The sequence below is a fragment of the Scheffersomyces coipomensis genome (assembly GCF_036884675.1).
Source record: "Scheffersomyces coipomensis strain NRRL Y-17651 chromosome Unknown DFJ63scaffold_4, whole genome shotgun sequence".
Classification (NCBI taxonomy): Eukaryota; Fungi; Ascomycota; class Pichiomycetes; order Serinales; family Debaryomycetaceae; genus Scheffersomyces; species Scheffersomyces coipomensis.
Window position 1 is genome coordinate 268409 of NW_027042895.1, and position 18622 is coordinate 287030.

General features: G+C 32.1%; 6 protein-coding genes across 6 annotated transcripts; 1 reads left to right on the forward strand and 5 right to left on the reverse strand. All coding sequences in view use genetic code 12, as the record gives it.

Annotated features, from left to right (window-relative positions):
- Nucleotides 1-26: 26 nt before the first annotated feature.
- SIZ1 (SUMO ligase) lies at nucleotides 27-3911 on the reverse strand (the record flags this gene model as incomplete). Its single annotated transcript, XM_064906139.1, has 1 exon — nucleotides 27-3911. The coding sequence occupies one exon, from the start codon at nucleotides 3909-3911 to the stop codon at nucleotides 27-29; it is 3885 nt and encodes a 1294-aa protein (XP_064761481.1).
- Nucleotides 3912-4030: 119 nt separating this feature from the next.
- On the reverse strand, nucleotides 4031-5994 carry VPS17 (retromer subunit). The gene has a single exon (XM_064903487.1). The coding sequence runs from the start codon at nucleotides 5794-5796 to the stop codon at nucleotides 4150-4152; it is 1647 nt and encodes a 548-aa protein (XP_064761482.1). The 5' UTR covers nucleotides 5797-5994; the 3' UTR covers nucleotides 4031-4149.
- COX19 (Cox19p) lies at nucleotides 5911-6486 on the forward strand. The gene is made up of 2 exons (XM_064903485.1): nucleotides 5911-6043; nucleotides 6110-6486. The coding sequence occupies exons 1-2, from the start codon at nucleotides 6025-6027 to the stop codon at nucleotides 6436-6438; spliced, it is 348 nt and encodes a 115-aa protein (XP_064761483.1). The 5' UTR covers nucleotides 5911-6024; the 3' UTR covers nucleotides 6439-6486.
- KEM1 (chromatin-binding exonuclease) lies at nucleotides 6487-11085 on the reverse strand. The gene has a single exon (XM_064903486.1). The coding sequence runs from the start codon at nucleotides 10852-10854 to the stop codon at nucleotides 6535-6537; it is 4320 nt and encodes a 1439-aa protein (XP_064761484.1). The 5' UTR covers nucleotides 10855-11085; the 3' UTR covers nucleotides 6487-6534.
- A 1279-nt stretch (nucleotides 11086-12364) lies between these two features.
- On the reverse strand, nucleotides 12365-14869 carry DFJ63DRAFT_144313 (uncharacterized protein). The gene has a single exon (XM_064903489.1). The coding sequence runs from the start codon at nucleotides 14470-14472 to the stop codon at nucleotides 12808-12810; it is 1665 nt and encodes a 554-aa protein (XP_064761485.1). The 5' UTR covers nucleotides 14473-14869; the 3' UTR covers nucleotides 12365-12807.
- Nucleotides 14870-17048: 2179 nt separating this feature from the next.
- OFI1 (Ofi1p) lies at nucleotides 17049-17381 on the reverse strand (the record flags this gene model as incomplete). Its single annotated transcript, XM_064905073.1, has 1 exon — nucleotides 17049-17381. A coding segment is annotated over one exon (333 nt), but the record flags the coding sequence as incomplete, so codon positions are not given.
- Between the last annotated feature and the right edge of the window lie 1241 nt (nucleotides 17382-18622).

Consider the following 18622-nt stretch of genomic DNA (forward strand, 5'->3'; position numbering starts at 1 on the left):
CATACATAAGTTTTATCTAGCAACTTTCAATCTTCTGAATCCGATGTTAAATCAATAAAGGTGGCATTACTACTCATACCAAAACTACTATTAGGTACACCAAATTTCAGTATCTTTGAATTATATCTTTGGGGATCAGGTGAATTAATGTAGATTTCACTAATCCTGCCATTTATAGGAGATGTCAGACTCTCAGACGAATGAGTGCCTTGAGATTTTTGAAAATTATTCAATAATTCTGAACTATCTGGACCAACCTTTTGTCTTTTCTGAGCTGGGGCATTTGATAATGATGATACCTGGGCTGATGGGACATTCGCCTTCAATGAATTAAGAATCTTCAAAGCAGCCATTACATCCAGTTCTGCAGAAGGAGATTTATCTAATTCTAAGCGACTACCGCTAGGTATTACTGCATCGACCTCTCTGGTCAGTCTTGGCACTGGCTCTTTGTTTGAAATTGAAGAAGCTGTGCTACTAGAAGTAGGAGAAACTGCTGCTGGCTTTGTATTTCTCCTTTGAAGTTCCTTTCTAGCCTTTTCTCTTTCAACATCGATGGTTGCTTTTGCCTCAGCTTGTTGAGCTAGCATAGTGCTCTTCACTTCAGCTTGCATCTTGATATAATCTTCACGTTTCACTTCTCTTTCATGTAGGATCTTTTCTTTGCGCTGTTGATCTTGACGCTCTAATGTTTTGAGGAAATCTTCTGGATATTCTGGTCCATACGTCCTAGGAGCAGCATATGCTATCACCAAACGATTTGTTTCAGCATCATACTCTCTCAAAAATTTAGCTTGATCCTTGTCCAACTGACTGATTTGTTCTCTAAATTGATTTTCTTGAGCCACAAATTGTTTAAAAAGATTCTGTAACTTCTCATCAGAGAAACTAGTTGATAATACCAATGCGTTTGATGGAGCAGTTGTGGAAGCTGAACTAGTATTATTCCTCAGGTAGGGGCTAGGTTGAGGTGCAGCTGGACGAGAAGCACCATTGTTGAAAAACCTTTGATTTATATTGTCATGCATGGTAGCAAGAGCTTTAGTGACAGGATCAGAGCTAGGGGACACAAATGAGTTTGGTGGAATATTTGAACGATGTATTAAATTTGGAACATTGGACGAATTATTTGAGTCTGCAGCAAAGCTCGTACGACCCCAAGAAGTAGATGGAGTTCTACTTTCATAAGCTGGGCGAGTGGCAGGCAAAGAATCCCGACGCTCTTTATCAGCCGAAGTACTTCCGAGATTTGGAGTTTGCCCATTTGCAACAGTACCGTTAGGTGATGTATCAGGATCACCAAACAAAATTGAACTGCCCAAAGAAAACGACTGGTTCCTTTCCAGACGGTCGGGCAATCTTTGATTTGATATTGTATCGTGTCTCAAATTTGAACTATCAGGGACTCTGTCATATGTTTCCTTTGAAAATCCAATTTCCGCAGTTTGCGTGTATGGAGTATTGTGATCTATACGTTGAAATCGTTCTAGTGGCTCAGCAGTATGCTGAATTGGATGTTTGGAGGACTCATCATTTGTTCTGCTCAATGGAACGCCAGCTTCGACAACCCTTGGTGTAGCACTTTCTTGAATAGCAGTAGAACGAGGCTCATTATTTGATTCAATAGCAGATGTAGTGTGATATGAACTATTTGTTTGGATAGTAGTTGTACTCTGGTGTGTATTATTTGAGATGGTGTTTGAAGTAGTTTCTTGATTCGATCTTACGTTGTTTGAACTTGGAATATAGCTATCAACTACTCTTTCAGCAGGACTGCTGAACCTTGACACAACAACAGGACGCCTGATTTGTGGTTGTTCGACTGAACCACTCGTATCTTTAGCTAATGTATCAGCATTATAATTTTGTCTTTGATTAGAAATCCTATTGCTTCTTTCAAATGATTCAGAAACCAGATTATTGACTCTGTTTTCCAGAGAACTTTGTTCCTGTCTGTCCAAATTTGGAGAATCATCCGTAAACAATGATCTTTGAGGAACTCTTGGACCCGTTGGTCGAGCAAATGGTCTTCTACTCGGAATAAATAAGTTTGAAACTGGGCTCTTTCGATGTACATGATGAGGGGCTGGACTTTTAGGACGTTGGTGAGATGGAGGTATGTTTGTCAGTGGTCCTGTTTCATCATTATCACGGCGATTCGTTGAATCATGATGACGATTCTGCGATATATCAACGGGGCTAGAAATGTCAGGTGGAGATTCACTCGAGGAAGTTTCTATTCTGGGTATTACGAGACCATTAGCACGTTGTACAGACCTATTCGAATTTACCGGTCTAGCTCCAGAACTAGCTGATGTAACAAGACGACTTGCTGGTTGTGTAGGTGGAGATAATCTAGGCGATTGGGTTGCAGGAGATAAAGAAACAGATGAAAATGATTCAGCCCTAAATGCCAAAGGTAAATTTGCCAGTTCGGAACTTGAAGCTCTCTCAGAAGTACTCGCATCATTTGCATTGTTACGTGCATTTTCGATCTCCGAAGGACTAATAGCGGGAGTTATAGCATCGGACAACGCTGGCGACCCTTGTATAACTGAGCTTGGTGTAGATACCACGGGGACAGCAGGTGGAACTTGTGCTTCATCTTCAGGTTCGGAGTCCGAATCTAAGATCTCTATTGCTTCAATTTGAGGCACATTGCTAGAGCCTCTACTAAATGGATGACGGACATCGTCATCACTATCATCACTTAAATCATCAGCTTCATGCTCTGCTAGCCATGTTCCATCAGATTGAATAATAACCAGGTTTACATTAGAATCAATTGAAGATAGTATGTCCATAAAATAATCGGATACAGCTAAATCATCAAAATTAACTTTTACTTGACAGAATGGGCATGACCATGTCGGCACTTGTAATTGAGCTTCTAAGAAAATAGCAGCATCAAAGCATTGAGTATGTTTGCAAGCAATTGATTGAACCGGATGCTTTAATCTTGTATATGAAACTGGATCTCTTAACGATATTGTACTGTTTGAAATTTCTATTTCTTCATCATCTTGTTGGGAAAGGATCTTCTGCAACGTGGTACTTTTGTGAATATGTGGACGTGATAGTATTTGGGCTAGGATTGATTCAACTGGGACTAGTTGAACGATATAGATATAACCTAGGAAGTCTTCTGATGTTTGGGTGTATATGAAATGAATTTTATTTGAGGTAGGAGCACTCTTTAGTAATGATGTTATATCAGCAGGCTTTGACGTACCTACTTTTCCTTTTATACCTTTGAATTGTTGGACTACTTGAGTACCATTTACGTGAAGTTCACAAGGAGTTGGATATTGAATTAAAACATCTCCTGAAGAAGGAGAATCTGATGCTCTCATACCACATAAAAAGTAAAATCTATAACTTTCATCTTTCAGACTTAAGAAATTATTCTCTTCTGCATTTAAAATGAATGAATATGTAATAGTTGCTTTATTCTTCAGAGCTGGACAAAGCTGAGGGCTACCATGAACCAACCTTCTTAATCTATAAAATGGATTATCTTTAAAGTAAAGAGAGTGTCCCCTGTATGCACGAGTGTCATGTTTATGTATTGACTCATCTTCTTGATCTTCTGTTTGTTCATCAGCTTTATATTCTCCACTCTTTATGGCATTGTATAATTGTTTATATGGAGGTAGATTAGACCCATTACATCTCTTCAATACAATAGTTCTGACCGACAATAATCTCACAGGATCCGAATGCTCTACACCTTGATTGAAATACATTGTTATTCGATCCACCAACTCCTGTCTCTTTCCTGTTAGTTTGATTTCCATCGAACGACAGATATCTTTCAACTCTGCTACTTTCATCTTATTAATCCGTAGTTTCGTGTCGCCGACCTCCTGTTCCGACAACGTGTGGACTTTCGCCCTATTTGAATTGCTCATCTTTAGAATGATCTTATATAGTGTATTATTGGATAGTGATTAGGATTAAGGGCATAGTTGGCCATGTATAACTTGATTCAATTCGATGCTTTTAAAGCCATTCACAAAATCACCAAACTGTTTTGATTTTTTGATTTTTTTCTTTTCTTTTTTCCCACAGTAACTGAAGCGCGCCTAACAAAATATAATACGACAATAAAGCATTTATATATTTTACAAACCCTATTTAAAAACAAGACTAAAAGGTAGCTACCCCTAACAAATTAGCAGCATTTTTAGCATCAATTACAGTTTTATCAGTTGAAAGCTTAGTATCATCTTGATCTTCTTCTTCCTCTTGTTGCTCTAATCTTTGTTCTCGTTCTTCTTCTTCTTGTTTCAAGGATCGAAATGTTCTGGAAGACCATGAATCACCACTAGCAGATTGAGATTGTAATAAATTATGCTTCAAATTACTAAGGTTATCTCTATTCAATCTCGATAACCCTCCTCGTTCATCAACAATACGAACATCCAATCTTATATTTTCAAGATGTTTAAGAATCTTTCGATGATATTCAATCTTATTTAACGTATAAGTCTTCAAGAGTCTTTGAAATTTATGTTCTGTGAATGATATTATTTCATCTTTTTCAAATAACATTTCCCCTGATATTCTCTTAACTTGTAAGTTTAATGATTCTTCTGCTTTCGTAGCATACTCCAAGGATCTAATAGCTTCATCAACTTTAATTGGATCCAAGGCTGACTTATTCTTTATCTTTGTGGCTTGTAAATGTTTAGCTTGAGTTTGAGTTTCTGCTTGTATCAATTCTCTCATTATTAAATGTCTATTAGTTAAAGCTTCCTTGATTTCATAAAAATCATCAATTAATGCTTGTACTCCATCACCCAATGAACCCATTTCATTAATAGATTCAATTAAATCCAAATCAGAATTTATTTGAACTATTTTACTTAATTTTTCCCACATATTCTTCATACCAGGATGTAAATTTTCAAATTGAGATAAAACACCTAATTTATTAGATAAATCAAATATACTGATTGATAATTGTTTTTGTGTTTTTGAACTTTTATCTAATAATTTATGTAATTTTTGACATGTTAAATAGGCTGCTTTAATCAACGGTCTGAAATCAGCCAACTCTTCATATGGATCATATGGGACTGCTAATTGTTTTAAAGTCTTACGTACTAAACCACTTGCCACATTTGTCTTTCTTTGAGTATTTATGACAGAATAACCAAAATCATTCTCAATGAAATAGATGAATTCATCGTCTCTGATTAAAATAGGATTGGATGTGATTCTATTAAACCATTCTTGCCACACGTAGATCAATTGTTTAGTTTCATCTTCTCCACCTGATGGATATGATGTAGTCGCACTTGGAATGACAGGTATAAACACTTCCAAATTGGACACAGTCAAATATCGATTGAATTTAACAACTTCATTATATGTTCTCCTTATATCTTTATACTTATTCTGTCTGTATCTAGGTAATCCTTTTATAGTAGCATCAAATCTTAATATAGGATTACCAATCTTATTCTTTTCAATTCCCAACAATTTGATAGTTAATTGATATTTATTAGTGAATCTTTCAGGGATCAACTTCTTCAACTCAGCCTCAGTCAATCTTCCCAGTTGAGCACCTTCTTGACCTTGATGTTGATGTTGATCTTGTATTGTATTCTGATCTGTAGTAATGGTTTCTACTTCAGGTGTATCTTCATGTTGATCTTCATATTGCGGTATTTGTTCAGACCATATTGGTTGTTCTGCGAAATGATTTTGGCTAATCTCTTGATCGATTGGTGCAGCAGAAGGGTTATTGTCCTCGAAGTCATCTGGTAAGTATGGAATTGCCGATGACATTGATGTTTATGATGTATATTACTATAATTGATATTGAAGTTTAAGCAGGTCATAACCCTCCTTCGTTATACAATAATTCAACCCACACTCATTTTTGTTTGTCGTTGTCAAAAATTGATTTGGAAATCTGATCATGTGATCGATTTTTCCCGCTGTTTGAAAAAGTTGAAAATTCAAATAAAGTGGTTTCATAGTCCGTAAGTTATATCAACGACAATAAGATTAAGAATGGCTAGTGGTGCTCCAGGTACGTATAACAGTATCTAATAAGATTAGAATAATGACAATGAATTGTTTACTAACCTTTATTTAGGTGGGAACTTTAGACATTGGTCACCAACTCCTCCAGAACGAGGATCATTTCCTCTTGATCATTATGGTGAATGTACTGAATATATGAATAGTTATTTAAAGTGTATGAAGTTCACTCAGAATCAGAACGCTCCTAATTGCCGTATATTGGCCAAACAGTATCTTAAATGCAGAATGGATAATCAATTAATGGAACAAAGTGAATGGGATTCTCTAGGTTTGGTAAATTTACCAGGTGATGCTGCTGCTGCTGCTGCTGCTGCTACCAAATCAAACAGCACGACAAAGATAGATTCAAAACTCGACCCTGCTACGAAAGAGAAGAAATAATGTTTATAAAATGACTACATATCCAAATAATAAATTGTATATAATATAATGGTGTTTATTTTTTTTTTTACTTGTATATATTTAATAGAAAGTCACTCATGCTTTAACTTCCTTGGTGGATGTATTTTGTCCCCCTCTGTTACCACCTCTACCTCCACGATGTCCATTTCCTCTACCTCTTTGACCTCCTCTACCTCTGTTATTATTTCCTCTTGGTCTACTATTGAAATGACCATTGTCGAGTTCTGATACACTGGATACTTCACTAGTAACTGATGCAGCAGAATGATGATGGGTATTTGGTGTTGGTGGATGTTGGAAGAATTGTGGTGGTAATGGAATACCTGGAACCATAGGAATACCATATGGTGAAGGCGGTGGTGGAATGAAAGGCATTTGCATAGGATGGTGTGGCATTGGTGGCATTGGAGGAGGAGCTTGTCCTTGACTCATGACATTATTATAAATATGGCCATAAACTTGCTTAATAGCTTGACTGTTTCTAAATCCTTCTTCATCTCCTTCAGTCTTATCATTATCAGAAACTTGTTTGTGTTCATTCTTTCTTAATAAAGATAAGATTTCATTAGATTGTTTGGATTTAGCATCTTGTTGTTTCTTTTGCTGTTCAGCTTGTTTCTTTTCCTCAATGATTTGCTTGTGTTTAGCTCTAATAGCCTTTTCTTCTTCACTTAATGGTTTTCTAACCTTTGAAGCTTTACTGTGATAAACAAATTGTTTATTAGTAAGATTTAAAACCAATGAAGAATCAATAATCAAACCTCTGTTTGTTTTTAATTTTCCACCAAGAGTGGTACCACTTAATAAAGTATGATCGAAAACAATGGTTAAAGATGTCTTTGAACCAATGGTAGTAAATCCAACAATAGTACCCTTAGATAAAATTGGAACTTTACCAAAATCTTGAACGTAAATAATACGATCACCTAAGTCAAACTTTTGATCACCTAATAATTGATAACTATCACTTGGATTTAAAATAGCATCCTTTGGAACACCTTTAATATCTCTATTCATAAATTTCAAAGGTGGTAAATTAATCATATAGTTTTCAATAGCTTGGAAACTGAATTTAGTTAAAGATTCACTTTCTAATGAAGCTAAAACTATATCTTGCTTGGCTTCCTTTAACCATTTTCTAACTTCGGCTAATTCTTCTGGAGTAGTAATACTATCAGCTTTTGGAATATCACGTCCTTGTAATCTACTCAATTGATCAAATAATTTAGGGAATTTCTTTTGATATCTTGAGATTAAATCAACGGCTAATGGAGAAAATTCCCATTGTCTACCATCTTTACGAGCATAACCTAAAGCCTTCAATCTTTTACCTTCGAATTTCAATTCTAAACCAATATTTACATTTTGATTTCTATTTTGGACCATAAAGGAACTTGTGATTTTGGAAAGAAGTAATGAATTTATTCTTAAAGCTCTTGCCACTTCATAAGCAGAAAGATATTTATATTCTCTTTCTTCAAGTTTCAATCTATCTTTACCAATCGAAGGTTCTGAGACAGTGGAAATCTTTGAAATTCTAATTCCAAGAGTTTCATCTTTATGACCAACTATATGGGCTGGAGCACCATAACCAAAATCTCCCAAAAATACAACTTGGGATCCAATTGGGAATTCTTCTTCAACTGGAACTGGTTGTCTACTAGCAAACCTTTTATCTTTGTTAGTGACTTCTTTAACAATTAATTGTATTGGATAACATTCTACATCTTTGGAGAATGTCTTAACGTAAGCACCTCTAGCAGTTCTAATTAAACCATTAACAGGTTGAACATAAACCAATACTTCAATCTTATCTAAAATAACACCTTTAGTCTTTTCGTAAACATACTTGGTGTTGGAAACTTCAGATCTAAAATCTTTACTCTCATCTGAATTTAAATCAACAGCAATAACTTTTTTATTGCTTGAGATATATTTCTTTTCTCTATCTTGTACTTTAATGATTTTACATTCTCTTAAGAATGGCCATTTACTGTATACTAATTTATTAATAAATTGTTGACTGAATTGGAAAGTTGATAAATCTTCCCAAACATTGGAAACTGTAAGAATCATTGATTCAGATTTAGATGGATATTGGAAAACTTTAACCTCACCAACTCTTAATTCAGCGTCAAATGGAATGGTAGATAAAGATGGGAAACCAGCTAATAATTCTTTACCAGTTTTAGCACCTTCTATGAAACCAATTCTTAAATCCTTCACTTCGGGTAACTTAAATTCTTCTTCATAACAGTTATCATGTTCAATATTAGCGAAGAATCCTGGTAATGGGGATTGATAAATATAATCGATTTGAGGATTATGAATAAAACTAATTAAATGACCAAATGAGTTTCTCTTAGTTTCTTCAGGAGTTAACTTAGCTTCAATTGGTTTCAAAGCAGCAATTAATTTTTCTTCCTCAACGAAATCTAATAACACAACAGCTTCCCAACTAGCAGTCTTACCATTCATATCAATATCAACTTCTTGAGGATAGAAATTTATAATTGGAGAATGTTCATCAGTCATAAGACCTCTATACACTAAAGGCATTAATTTCTTTGATCTAGCAGGTAAAACGGCCATTAATTGTTCGAATGGTCTAAATGGAGTTGATTTTTCATAAGTCAATTCATGACCTTCTTCAATTAAGGCTTCTAAACCGATGGAAATATCGGAAATTCTTGGAGCATAATGGTATTTATAAAACCAATTCCATGATGGAACTCCTTGATAATAATAATACAATACCCATTGTAACCCTTCAACATAATGCTTGGTTAATTTAACAATTTCATCTTCATCTCTAATGGAGAAATGTAATTTTTCCTTATAATAATCATCTTTCCAATCTAAAAACTTTTCATTATAGATATCTTTAGTAGATTTTAATAATTCTTCAGTATCAATCAAATTAGCAGATTGATACTTTTTAATGACTCTTCTTAAATCACTAACACGTTCTTCGGTTTCTTCAGGAGATTCATAAGGATTTAAACCATCAATATCTAATTTTGCTTCATAAGTGTCTTGAGAAACAGAATGAATAATAAGAATACCAGCTTCAATAGAGAATTTTTTAAGGAAATCTAAATATTTTTCAACTTCCTCTTTTTGTAATGGTAATGTTTTTAATTTACCTTCATTTTCTAATTCAATTAATTTTGATACTGGATTATTTGAAATTTCCATTAACCAAGGTTGAATAAACCCAATTAATTTCTTTTCATCTTTTAAAATTAATAATTTTCCAATTCTTTGACGTTTCTTTTCTCCAGTTATAGAGATATCATCTAATTTTTTATTAAACCATTCAACGTCAACTTCTTGTTTTTCGAAATTTTCTAATTCAAATTCAGCTAAAAAGTGTAACCAAATATTTAAACGTCTTAAATTAATTTTCCCATTTTCATTAATATAACCATCAGATTGTTTTAAAGTTTGTTTGAAAGTAGCAATTAATAAGGGGAAAGCACCTTTATTAATAAATAAATCAGGTAAATTTGGTAAGAAATCATTACCAATAACGTACATGATTAAAATAAAATCATCTAATAATCTATCAAAGTTATATTCAAACGTTAATTGATCTTTTAAATCAGTAAATTCCAATTCCATATATTCTCTTAATAAAGATAAATGTAATAAATAGAATTTTTGATCATTAAGTTCTTTTGAACCACTTGAACCTCTTTTTGGTCCAAATGTAACTTCTTCTCTTAATAAAGCAAAATGAGGATCATGACTAACTAATCCCAACATAATTAAATCAGCATCTAAACCATAAATACAATGTCTTGAATTTGGATCATATTCAGGTTGAGATCTTGCTGATCTAATGTATTCCATAATTTTATGTTCCCCTTCACCAGGTACTTCATGACCACTTAATACAATGGTAATATTAGCCCAATTTGAATCTTCAGTGATTTTTTTATGAATGAAATATTTTAAATTATCAGTTAATTTAGCCATGAATTCTGTACCTGGAGTAATAGAATTTGAATCAAAGGGATCATCCTTTGGTATAGCTTCACCATTTTCAATGGCTTTTTTTAAATTTCCTTCTGCTTCATAAGCAGTTCTGAATCTTCTTGCTCTTTGTTGATTCATTTTAGCTCTTGGAGCCACTCCATCAATAGCCATATAAAACGTTTGATTGGGTTTAATGATTTCAAATAAATGTTCGATATATTGGAAAATAGAAGCATACATTTGATCATCACTTAAATGAGTTATACTACCATCATTAGAATGAGTACACGTATGTAAAATTGAATTCATATCTAAATATAAATTATCAAATTCAGGAATTTGATTCTCATCAATCAACTGAGAGATCATCGGCCATCTTTCTGAGATGAACCTGAAGAATTTTGGAATACCCATGGTTTATATATGTAAAAATCTAGTTTTCTATTTATAAATTTTTCAAAAATCGATTCCCTTTTCTGAATAGTATTGTCTATTGTTAATGGATGTAATTAGGAATGAATTGGATCTAAGGTAAGGGATATATCAAAGGTATATGCTGTTACTATGGATGAATCGTCTAATGATTAACAAGGATGGATGGTTTGATGAGATTTGTAAATAGATATGAAATTTAGCATGAAAGCTTTAACTTGCATTTTAACTTGGTTCGTCCAGTTAAGATTTTTTTGACAGTCAAAAAAAATATTCTGGTGAACTTCTGCGGCACACGACCTTTTTCTTTTTAATTAGTTAGATTAGCATAATGAATGGTTGATGGTAGTATAGTTATAAAGTATGATGATATCTGACAGATTAATGGCATTTAATAAAGTATACAAGTTTAGGATTTGAATGAAAATGAAAATGAAAATCAAGAGAAAAGAAGAGAAATGTAGAATCAAAAGCGTAAATGAACAATTAACAGAAATTTATCTAGATTATTATAAAATGGTTGCAACTATCATATACGAGATGCTGTTGAATGATTACACTACTTGATTCATGAATCTGAAACAATGACTATAGAAGTCTAGAGTCATCTTACTAACTAAACTTAAATTACCTGTGAAGAACGTGAACTTTGTAACTGCTCAAAATGGTAACAAGACAAACTATCATGAAACTGAACTCATTTCTGAAACCACCTGAACCGGTGTAAAATAAGGTCACCCTAGTTTGAAACACATGACATAGATGATAGAACCCATATCATCACTTCTGCATCATTTCTTGGCTTTTTGTTCATATGTATGGAAGTGAATAATCGTATTCCAATAATTACATTGCCATCGCCTAATTAGGAAATTTTTATGTCACAAATTGTCACTATTGATGCAAATTAAATTATATCATGTCATAATCCTAAACCAACCCCAAAAAGAAATGTCATATCAAGTATATCCAGACATTCACCAACACGAACTGTATAAATACACCTCGAATACCAACTTTTCAAATTCAAATTCAATTCATTTCAAATCAGTACACATACAAACAACTTTCACAATGGCTGCTCCACAACAAACTCAAACTAAAAACGAATCTGCTAAAAAAGATCAAAACAACAGTACCGGTTGGGGTGCTACTCCAAACAGATGTACCATTGTCTAATTGTCTGATATAGAGACATATCGGAATTCATAGGATGCTGATATGCTATATTTATTAGATTTTTTTACAGTTCATTTCATTTCATTACATTTCTGACTTCATATTCATTTCATTTCATTTCATATGACTCTTTTTAAACCTGGTGAATTATCCTTTTGAACAATTATTATCATAAGTTGCAGGATCAACATGTATAAAAGATGGTTTAAAAGTCATTTAATTATTATTAAATTAAAAAAAAAAAAAAAAACTTACATAGATTTATATAGATATATATATATATATTAATACATAAATTTATGTAAAAACAACAATAACAACAAACAACTTCGTAGATACAACAATATATTAAAGACAAGAGCTAAAATATAATATTAAATAAACACAACTAACTATATATAGAGACAAAATAAAATAAAAAAAAAGAGATTATTAATGAAGTAGCACACACCAGGAATCAATCCTTGTCACTTCGTCCAAAAGAAAACACAACCAGACAATAATCATAAATTTAAACACAAACAAACAACAGCAATAGCAATAATAATAATAATAATAATAATAATAATCAATTAAATCACCCCATAAACCTTTAACCAGTTGACCAAAGAATAATCCACATAAAAATAAAGATAATAAAAAGGTATAAATATATAAAAAAAAAAAGTAACATAAAAAGTAAACGACACAACTGTAAAAACGTAAACCAATAATAATAATAATAATAATAATAATAATAATAATATAAGATGACACTCATAACACAATAAGATCTTTAGTTAATTGATCATAGGGACCAAATAAATATTGAGTATATTCCACAAATTTATCATGAATAGTTATAGCAGATAAATCTAAATTTTGTTTAATCGAAGATTGTTTAAAAATTTCAATATTCTTTAAAATTAAAATTTTAGATTGATCAATATAAATTTGAATTTTATCTAATGGTTGTTGATCTTTTATATATTGATTTAATAAATTAGTTTGATTAATTAATTCATCCATACCAAATTTTGACATTTCAATTAATTTATTGGCTCCAACTATACCATATTTTAATCCTAATTTAGATTGTTTATCAACTATAATAAAAGTTTCTTTACTAAATCTATCAAATTTAGTTTGAGAAATCTTCATAAAATCAATTAAATTTTGTTGTAATAAATAAAATTGATCCCAATCAATATCATTAGTTTGAGCTCTAATAAATTTAGATAATTTATTGGTCTTTTTTGCCTTTTGACTAAAAAATAAAAACAGTTTAACCGGTGGTTCAACTTCATATACTAAATTATCATATAAATTATAAATTTCAATAATTTTATCTTGAATTTGAGGTGATAATGAATCAAGTAAAGAAGGAGGAGGAATTGGTTGGGAACAATTACACATTGATTTAGTAGTAGATTGAATTAAACAAATAGTTGAAGTTAATAAGTAATAAGTTGGAACAAGAGAAACTATTATAGCACCAAACAAATAATAATATAAATATTGAGAATTTGATTCCATAAAAGCTTGTAAGAATTGAACTGCTTGTAATAACAAAGATTGAATATACCTTTTATCTATAATTAAGAAATTATTAGTTGGTAATGGTGGTGGAGGTGGTGGTAAGGATGAGGATGATTTTGTAGTGGTTAAGTTATTATTTTCAGATTCAGTAGATGATAAAGTTGAGATTGATTTAACTGATGGAACAGTTTGATCAACTAATTCAATGGTATCTTCCAAATTTGAATCATCATTTAATGATGGAGGGATAATGTTGTTGGTGGTAGTGGTGGTTGAAGTTAATTTAATGTTATTAAGGGAATCAGTTGATTCAATAATATAATCATTCCATTCTTGAATCTTCAGTTTAGCATAACTTGAATAAAATTGATTTGAACTTTGTTTAATTGATTCATTAATCTTCGATAAGTTTTCATAAAACTTAATTTTATTACCAATATTTTTGGTGCTGGTAGTAGTAGTAGTAGTAGTAGTAGTAGATGATGATGATGATTTGTTACTGGTAACCACTTTTGATTTATCATCATCAATAACTGCGGCAATTGGAGGAACATCAGCAACAGCAATGATGGTAGAGACTGAATTCTTTTTGATTGATTGTTTATCTGATTCAGATGGAGTGATCATTGGAGTTGTAGTTGAATTGGGTAATCTAAAGCTTCCATTAAATGAAGAAACTGAACTATTAGTAAAATCAGGAGTTACAGCGGCAATATTATTATGATGATTATTTTCAACCAAATTTAAGGGATCATGTTCTCTATCGATATCATCACTAACGGTTGATCTATCATCATCGACATCAGAAGAAGAACTAATAATGGACCAATCTTCATCAGTTGAATGATTTGTAGTAGTAGTAGTACCAGTAGTAATACTTTGAGGAAGAGGATTAACTGGCATTTAAGGGATAAGTGAGGCACACACACAAAGTCTCAGTAAATGATAAGACAGACAGATAACAAATGAACTGATAATTGAAAAAGGGTATGAGATAATTGATTGATTGGCAAGGTAGGTAGGTATAACTTTGTTAAACAAATTGATTTAATCAATCTAAATACACAGTAATTGAATCAAAATAAGTATAATAATAAAGAAACCTTGTTAAGTAATTATCAAATAGGAAAGTGTAGTGTAATCAAAAAAAAAAAGTGACTCCCCATTAATTCTATCCCTCACACCCACACACTAAAAAAAAAAAAAAAGAATAGATCAAGGGGGGGGGAGAGACCTAGAACTACAGGGAAGAGAAGGGAGGCAAATAATAATGAGATGTACTGACTGTATAATATTTACTATTAGGGATATAACTTACAGTAGACTAGTTAGTAACTAGTAACTAGTAACTAGTAACTAGTGACAAACTATCGTCTACTTATAATATATGATTGTGGTTAATTATATGCTATTTATAAACGCAATAGTTAAATATTATAGTTAATTAATTATAATCTATATGCTGATCTAATTCATTTCATTTCTTTTCACTTTACTTCATTTTATTGCTTTGACAACCATTATATTTGGTTTGGTTTATCCCTTATTCGCTTTATTATCCCCCATCTTTATAGTGTTTCATTAAAACAGTTATTTTTTTTTTTATTTTTTATTTTTATTTTTAATTTTTAAATTTTAATTTTTCCTTATCAATAAATAATTGTTCCTTTTTATTTTTTTGTTTTTTAGTGTGTTTAATGGGGTATAAAAATAAAATATCACAAAATCAAAAATTTACTTTTATTCGGTCATGTGATCCAGATCACATGAGTTTTTTCTTTGTTTATATGCAGTATAATATAGTCGATCCTTTTTCCTTTTTTTATTCTTTTTTTTTTTTAACTTCTCACCGCCAAAAAAAAAAAATATTTCTCGTCTTCCATTGTTTAACAACTATGTGCATGCATGAAAGGTTGCAATTTATACAGACGACAAGGCTAAACCCAAAATCAATCATTCCTATTTCTTATGCTTGTAAATCAAATCTCTTTCTTTGTTGTTTAAACAATAGAGATTTGATCCCTTATATCAAATGATGTCTGATATACACTTATAAATACTCATTCATTCAATCAAGCAAGCAAATTGGTAAACTTTTGATTTATTATAATTATATAAATTTTGAAAAAGGGTAGAATAGAAAAGCACACACTTTAAAAAAAAATGAATGTAAATAGTAAATTATTAAATAAAATGATATATAGGTATATACATGGATAAGAATCAGTGTTTCAACTTTAAATTGAATCTCTGTTCTGTGTTTTTGTTTCTTTCTTTCTTTTTAGAATCACTCTGTGGTATGTTGTAAACTGTGTTTTTTTCTTCTATCCCTTGTAAAAATCTTTTGATTTCTGGTTGAATTATCTCGAAATGAATGAATATAACTCTTGACCCCTTGATAGGAAGATGTCCTAGTCTTTGATATTACTATCATCAATACTCATAACTCTAAGAAAATAAACCTTTCACTTTCTTCTGAATAGGAATGATCTCGTAAAATAACAGAAAGTGACATTAAGAATATAGATAACCTCATAATAACCTTATCCTTATGATGGTCCTTGTGGTGGTGGTCCTTGTGGTGCACCTTGAGACAGAGGTGATTGATTATTAGGTGGATAATTGGGATAATGCTGATATGATGGTTGTTGTTGACCTTGTCTACCTTGCTGTTGTTGTTGTTGTCCTTGACCTTGCACCTGTCCCTGTTGATGACCTTGAGGTTTTGATTGTCCTTGTTGTAACTCTTGTTGTTGGATTATTTGCGGTGGTAATGGGGACTGATGCGACAGTGTTGGTGGTGGTTGAGATACATTATATGAACCTTGATTAGTCGTATTTTGACTATTGGAAGATGAATTACCACGCATGAAATATGATGATGATCCAACATTTATAGGAGGTGATATTATCGGTGGTAAATTGATTGGCATGGGACCTGGTAAAGTAGTCTTTATAAAATGTTGTATGGAAGGTATTTGTTGCAGCTGTGAAAGTGGGGTTGCTGGTGCAGTTGAAGAGTGAGGAGGCGGTGGTGGTTGTGGTGGTGGAGGTTGATGCTGCTGGTGCTGAAACTCATGTGGATGATAGTAATATTGTGGAGGCGGTTGGGAACCAGGTGGAGGAGGACCAATATGTGGTAAAGGTAACAGTTGCAGTATCGGTTGTTGTTGTTGATAGGGTGGATATGCCAGTTGAGATTGAATATAATGTTGCGGTGGAAGACTATGATAACTTTCATGATGCATTTCGACATTAGAAGGTGGATATGAGTTAGGTTGACCAATCATTAATGGACGAGCATGTACTGATGGTGATTCTCGAGACGGTATATATATCGGAGGTTGTTGAATTGGTGGCAGTTGTTGACCAGTAGGTGGTTGAGGAATGATTGCACCACCACTACTTCCCGAAGGGAGGATCTGAACAGTAGATGGTCTTCTCTCCTTAATCATATTACAAGCATTGGGACTATTCAAATGTCGAGTTAATGCATCTGGTCGAGCGAATTTCCGATCACATCTCGTACAAATAAATGGTTTCTCTCCCGTATGTAATTTCTCATGTCTTTTTAAATCATGAATTCTTCGAAATGTTAAATCACAAACATTACATACATGAGGTTTACTTGATGAATGGATTAATTCATGACTTACCATATTATGTTTCCTTGTGAATCCTTGATTACAAATCTTACAATAATATTTCTTAGGTAATTTGCTAGGTTTAGATGAACTGGTAGGTGATGATAAATAATGGATACCTGATATTGATGATAACGTTGATGATGATTCTTGTAAGGGTGAATCCATTGGCTCTGCCTTCACATTATTAGGTGGAAGGCTTTCACTATTATTACTATTGATAGTTCTATCTATCAGTTCTTCTGTATCTTCTGGTTGTTGACTTGGACCTGGATTATCTTCGCTTACGTTACTCACTTGGCTAGCCGGTCGTAGCAGTTGCTCTGATGGTTGTTTTGGAGGTTGATTATTTTTCTTCATGATAATATATACAAGTTGTAAATTGTTCCAAAAGGGTTGCGTTAATGTTATAATTTTAATCTCCAAAAAAAAACAGTTCTATATTATATGGTTATAGTTTGTTTGGGTTGTATGTATATATGGATGTACGAATTGAACGATATGATAAAGATTAAATAATTGATTTAACATTGATATGTAAAATGGGGGTTGTTCTTGTGGAAAGTAAGAATTGATTAATAGTACAGTTGTATGTTTTTGTAGTTGGAGTAGTTAATACTTTTGGCTATCTCGTTTTAAAACATCGAATGATATACTTGAGGTTTATATATAGAATGAGAGATACCTTTTTTGCCTTTTAATGTAGATTATCTTCTTGGAATATAATTCTTTAAACAAGAAAATACGAGGGGAGGAGGAAGAAATAATCAAAACAATATCGTTGACTAAAATTATGGTTGATATAATATTGAAAGAATGTGATTGTTGTGGTTGATTCAATGGTTGATTTAATTTGATTTGTTATGATTATGTCTAATTAAAAACTTATCAAAATTAATTAGATAGATTACAAATCTATATTTAAATTAGAATTTGATGACAGCTAAGATGGATTAAATAAGACTTAAGATTTTAATTAAAAGTCATAAAATTATCCTTTTTGATCAAACTTTAAATAGATTGTATAATGGGGGAGGGGAACCTACCAACAGTAATAACTTAAAGTTTATCAATTAGTTAGGAAATGGTAGAAATTATGTGTACTTGGAAAAGTTTAACCCAGATCTCCAAAAATCAAATAAAGAAAATAGAAGAAAACCAATAAAAAATAGAAGAAAGACTGAATTAAAAGGAATTACCAAATCAATCAAAAGAAGAAGAAAGAAATAAAACAATTAAAAATTGTTGTTGTTGATACAGGGGGGAAGAAGAGAGGAGAATGAAATCAATAAAAGAAAAATGGAAATCAAAGAAAAACAAGTACTAATAACGACCAACGGTAAAATGTAGATTAGAACCGATTAAATACAATCAAACTTAGACAAGAAACACGAAATAACACTTGGATC